Below are 4,818 nucleotides of genomic sequence, written 5' to 3' on the forward strand. Positions count from 1 at the left end.
AAGGGTCTTTTGCATTAAAATTTACATGAGAAAGATGCTAAAGGTCCACACTTCTTTCTTCAATTCTAAACATTAGCAAAATCATCGTAGTTATTGAGTTATTGATGATTTTTCCCTGGTCGATATTATGTAGCTTCCAAGAAGCGGATCGTAGATACACGCAAGCCAATAAGAAACGTTTTATCTCTATCCTTCTTGCACAGTAGGTGTTCCTTGTCTAATACTTCCGTTCACATTTCGTGCTTCTGTTCAAAAGTCATAGTTCGCGTCACCAAACACGAGATGACACAAGCTTTACTTTCGAAATATTTCTTCCATTGTCTACCCCTATTGCTTTTCTTTCTAACACTAGTCACTAATGCTATCTTTGTTGGACTCATTACGCTAGTGCTACCTTGTCTGCCCCCATTATTTTCCTTATATAACTTGTTTCTGTATTGCTTAATACCTCGACAAGTTACTCTTCGTATTGAGCACTACTAAATGTATTGGACTGCGAGGGTAGAACAGTTCACGATCGTTTGACATCAGTGGAACACGGGAATATGACATATCAGCTACTAATAAGCAATTACGTTACTTTCTTACTTATAATTGCATAGTTACGGTTAATTCCAAAACAACTGCTAATATTGTAATCCTATTCTACGCTAAATCGCTAACGTTGGGGGCCAAACGAAAATAATAAGAGGCTTCCCGGCCCCAAAGCCTCGGCCAAAAAGTCCCACAAGATGCAAGGTCTATCCTGCATGTCGTCTGTGGTCCAGAATCTATCTTGCACCTCGTATATGCCTTTTCCTTTCTTTTAGATGGTGGAAATCTTGGTGGGGAATGCGGAGTGGTGTGGGATTCTAGCCCACTAAAAGCCCCATGGCTATCCTCGTTGGGCATACTGGAGAGCCCTAAGAATCATTTTCAAATACTGTCGAATAACCGCGTCTGTGCCTGTACTTTTTCTACGTCTATACCCTCTACACTATATCCAGGAGAGTTTAGGAATGGCGGTTCTATGTCAAATAAAATTAACAGGTGTTTATTCAATTTTCATGATATATTTATTACTCTACTAATAATTGAAAACATTACACATTGCCCTGAATAAAAAGAAGAACAAGAAGAACACGAGGAAGCTACAAATAGTGTAGTGGAGTATCATTAGCCTTCGATATTTTTTCCTAGCAGCTGGTAATGATTCTGGTGTCTCCTTCGACATTTGTAGGAAAACTTGTGTATATGCATCTAGAAATCTGAACCAGTCCACTGTTTTTAAATCAAACGGAAATTCTTTCAAATCGGCAGCATTCATACGAGTTTGAACATCTCGGATATTATCAGATTTTATGATCCAACTGGTAGTTGTAAAGCGCGATAGAACCCTTAAGTTCTTCGTTACCTTCCACACTGCACTGATACCTCTGTGAAAAAGTATATCACATAACTTTCAAACATCTGAATCCATAATAAGATATTACAATTTTTTCATCAGTTTTCAAATAAATATTAAAGCAATTTAACGAAATATCGCTTAAATCGAACTCCAAGTATTCTTATTCGTGTACAGTTTTGAAATTATTTTTTAAAACTTACAATGGTTTCTTCCTTAGAGCCACGAGAACTATATCAGCCATTATAGCAGGTATAACATGAAATATTAGGTGGAGTACAATCAAAGCACCGAAATTTGGGACAAACACTAAGAATGGATACCAAACCATTTGAAGGGTTGGGTATTTATACGTTGTTGTCCTAGCTGTTTCTATTGCTAGTGCGTAGGTGAAAGGATTCCAGTCAGATGATGCACAATTGTAAACCTGTGGTTCTTTCGACTTCCTACAGAAAATGAAGAAATACTAATTTCTTCACAGGCAGAAATTTTAATGCCGGTAAACAAATACATTCGGGTATGCTTTAGTAAAGAATCATATTTAATTTAATAATATTGATAGTACCTGTGAACAGTAGAATCCCAGATTAACGCCAGGAGACTGTTAGTCACGATGTCAACAGGAATTATGTCAAACAGCGTATCTTCCAACGTTTGTATCACATGCACTAGACCCAGATGCATTCCTATTGACAGTGTTATAGGCCCATTTCGATTTCCTACCCAACCTGGCAGCGGTTCCAGATATGGTGGTACAACTGTTCGCAAAATGAATAGAATTACATTTCTACGCGTGGCAGTTGATTTCCAATATTTAATTTTCACTATTTTACGATATTAAGAGGGACATTCTTATTTTAAAACGAATAGTTGACGATAGAGCAAGACATCAAACGGCAGTAGATGTATTGCAAGACGTTGCTCTTGCAATTAATAGTCTTGAGCGTTAAAATATGTTCTTTTTTCGATCTTTCAATAGACTAACAAAATTGCGATTGAGATCGTTTGTTTTTCAAAAATCTTTGAAAGCACGTCGGTTGATCGTAACATATTTTCAGTGAAAAAGAATGGTATAGAAATTGTCACTGATTCTACGAAGCAAGCAGGTACATTACATTATTATTTTTCATGCAGGTTATATCCAGGGTGATTCTCACAAAGCTTGGCCGATTAAAATTTCTCCAACGTGTGAAGAGATACGAAAAAGGACGATCAAACGAGAAATGTTCTCTTCCATGAACGGAAATCTTCTGATGTATGCGATGGCGTTATAGATGGAGGCGTCTAGATAATTTCAAGGTCATCTGTTCTTTTCCTGGAGCATGCAAGGTAATGTTTTTGGCATCGTGTGTTCTTGCAGGACCTTGGATGAAACTGTGCCGTGGTCGATGAACTCATCACGCAGAACACTGCGAGACTATAGAGGACAAAATATAGTGTCCCATTTAAATAAAATTCAGTGTACCTACAAATCATCGAGACCCCTCGCCGCCACTTAAAACGCCGCCGCAAACGTCAAATGATTCCCCCCCTCGGGAAACAGAACATTTCTCGTTTGACAAGGTACAATATCAGACTTAAAAATTCTCCCACTTTTTATGATACACCCGGTGCATTACAGTGATTCAAGAATCTCGGACGACGTCCCTTTTCAATTTTAATCAAGTTCTGCAGTATAAACGATACTAGTTCAACACCTTTTTTCATCACGTTTTTATCGTCGAATTGAAATAGCAATGTAATGATGCATTCATACCGATAGAAGGTCTGAAGACCAAGCAAGGGAACGATGCTGTTCTGCTAAAATCCTTGACCATGCTTTCGGTGATGGCTTTACTGAAGGTGTACATATTATTCCATTTCCCTACGAAATCATTTATCTGTTTCTTGCTAATTCCATTTTTCGTCTCTTCATCGGCTCGTATCATCTCTTCGACTAGTTTTATGTCAGCCGGAGGTGGGTAAAATTTCTCTTCGATCACTTCGTTGTAAAGATGTGAGTACGCGGTTGAAACGTACACGAACGCCTTTAAATGATTGCATTCTGCCGCTAATTCGAGCATCTTCTGCGTGCCAATCACGTTCGACCGCAAAAGATAGGACGGTCTTGCCTCAAAGTACACTACGGACGCGTTATGAATTATTATATCAACATTCTCGATTAAACATCGACGGTCTTTAGGTGAGAGACCCAAATCGGTTTTTTGTAGATCACCATTAATCGGTACGACTTTTTCCATGAAGTTGGGATTCAATTCGTGCAATTTACGGAACAACTGAAAACGATAGAAATATGAATGTTTCTTTTTGCCCGCAGCGAAAGAACCTTCTCACAGTGTATACGCTCCCCGATCCCATTCAAATTACATATAAAACATTGCTTGTATCGTTCAGACTAACTGATATAATTATGTCAGAAGTGTTATCTGTTGATTTTCAATTCTTACAGTTTCTTCGGTACTTACAACATTTTCGAATCGTTTCTTTAGTCGCCCTTCTATCGACACATCCCTTTTCGTCCTGATCATAACGTAGATCTTGTCAATTTCCACACAAGTGCGCAGGAGTTTCTCCAAAATGACGCTGCCCAGAAAACCGATGCACCCCGTAAGAAGTATGCATTTCCCAGCATAAAATTTCCGTATCTGGCTGACGTCGTTGTACTTCAGATTCTCATTTTCGTCCAGTTGATAAGTCTCGTGTATATTGTTCATTCTAAAATTATTTCATTTGAAAGTTTTATATAATCACACCTGCCTCTTATTTAGCATAAGCAAGAAAACATTTTTTACTTTTATTTTATTTTTTCCAATTTCGAGAATATCTTTTTAGGGATTAATTTTATTTCAGTTTCTGTATGGTCGAATCACGCCGGAGACTTCCGCGAAGTACTACTGACCGACAACTGAGTAACGTTCAAATTTTGCGCGCTTTTATAATACCGTGTTAATGGTATAATGTAATGTTGCACTCCTAATGTACGCGAAGTGCGTAAGCATGCATACATTAAATGTTAATGTACACAGTTCAAATTCGTTATTGAAAATACATGTTTTATAATGGGAATCCCACGACCTTCTCTGAAATGTACGTTACGATCGAGTACAATGAATTCTATGAATGTTGAGTTTAGTAACATCAAATGTCAACATAAATTGTAACATCTTGTTTAGTAATTATATGATTCTTATCGGTTTAATATAATATACTAGTTTATTTTCAATTATAAAATATGTGATTGGTGTTTGTTATGAATTTTTGGGCCTAATTTATCGGATGTTAAATTTATATACTTGAAACACTTTATTCGACAAGTAATTTTTATGTATGGAAATATTTTTGGAAGAGGCATTATTCTTTATATAAACAGGAAAGAAAGTAATTTTATGTTTAAAGAAATAAGCATTGCTCACTTATTCAGTTTAACATATTCA

The 4,818-nt window shown here is 37.0% G+C and overlaps 1 protein-coding gene across 1 annotated transcript; it reads right to left on the bottom strand.

Annotated features, from left to right (window-relative positions):
* Positions 1-1,066: 1,066 nt before the first annotated feature.
* On the bottom strand, positions 1,067-4,098 carry LOC108578247 (putative fatty acyl-CoA reductase CG5065). The gene is made up of 5 exons (XM_017941534.1): positions 3,850-4,098; positions 3,141-3,660; positions 1,950-2,142; positions 1,588-1,830; positions 1,067-1,415 (listed from the first exon to the last, which is right to left on the bottom strand). The coding sequence occupies exons 1-5, from the start codon at positions 4,096-4,098 to the stop codon at positions 1,067-1,069; spliced, it is 1,554 nt and encodes a 517-aa protein (XP_017797023.1).
* Between the last annotated feature and the right edge of the window lie 720 nt (positions 4,099-4,818).

The sequence above is a fragment of the Habropoda laboriosa genome, unplaced genomic scaffold (assembly GCF_001263275.1).
Source record: "Habropoda laboriosa isolate 0110345459 unplaced genomic scaffold, ASM126327v1 scaffold3880, whole genome shotgun sequence".
Taxonomy (NCBI): domain Eukaryota; kingdom Metazoa; phylum Arthropoda; class Insecta; order Hymenoptera; family Apidae; genus Habropoda; species Habropoda laboriosa.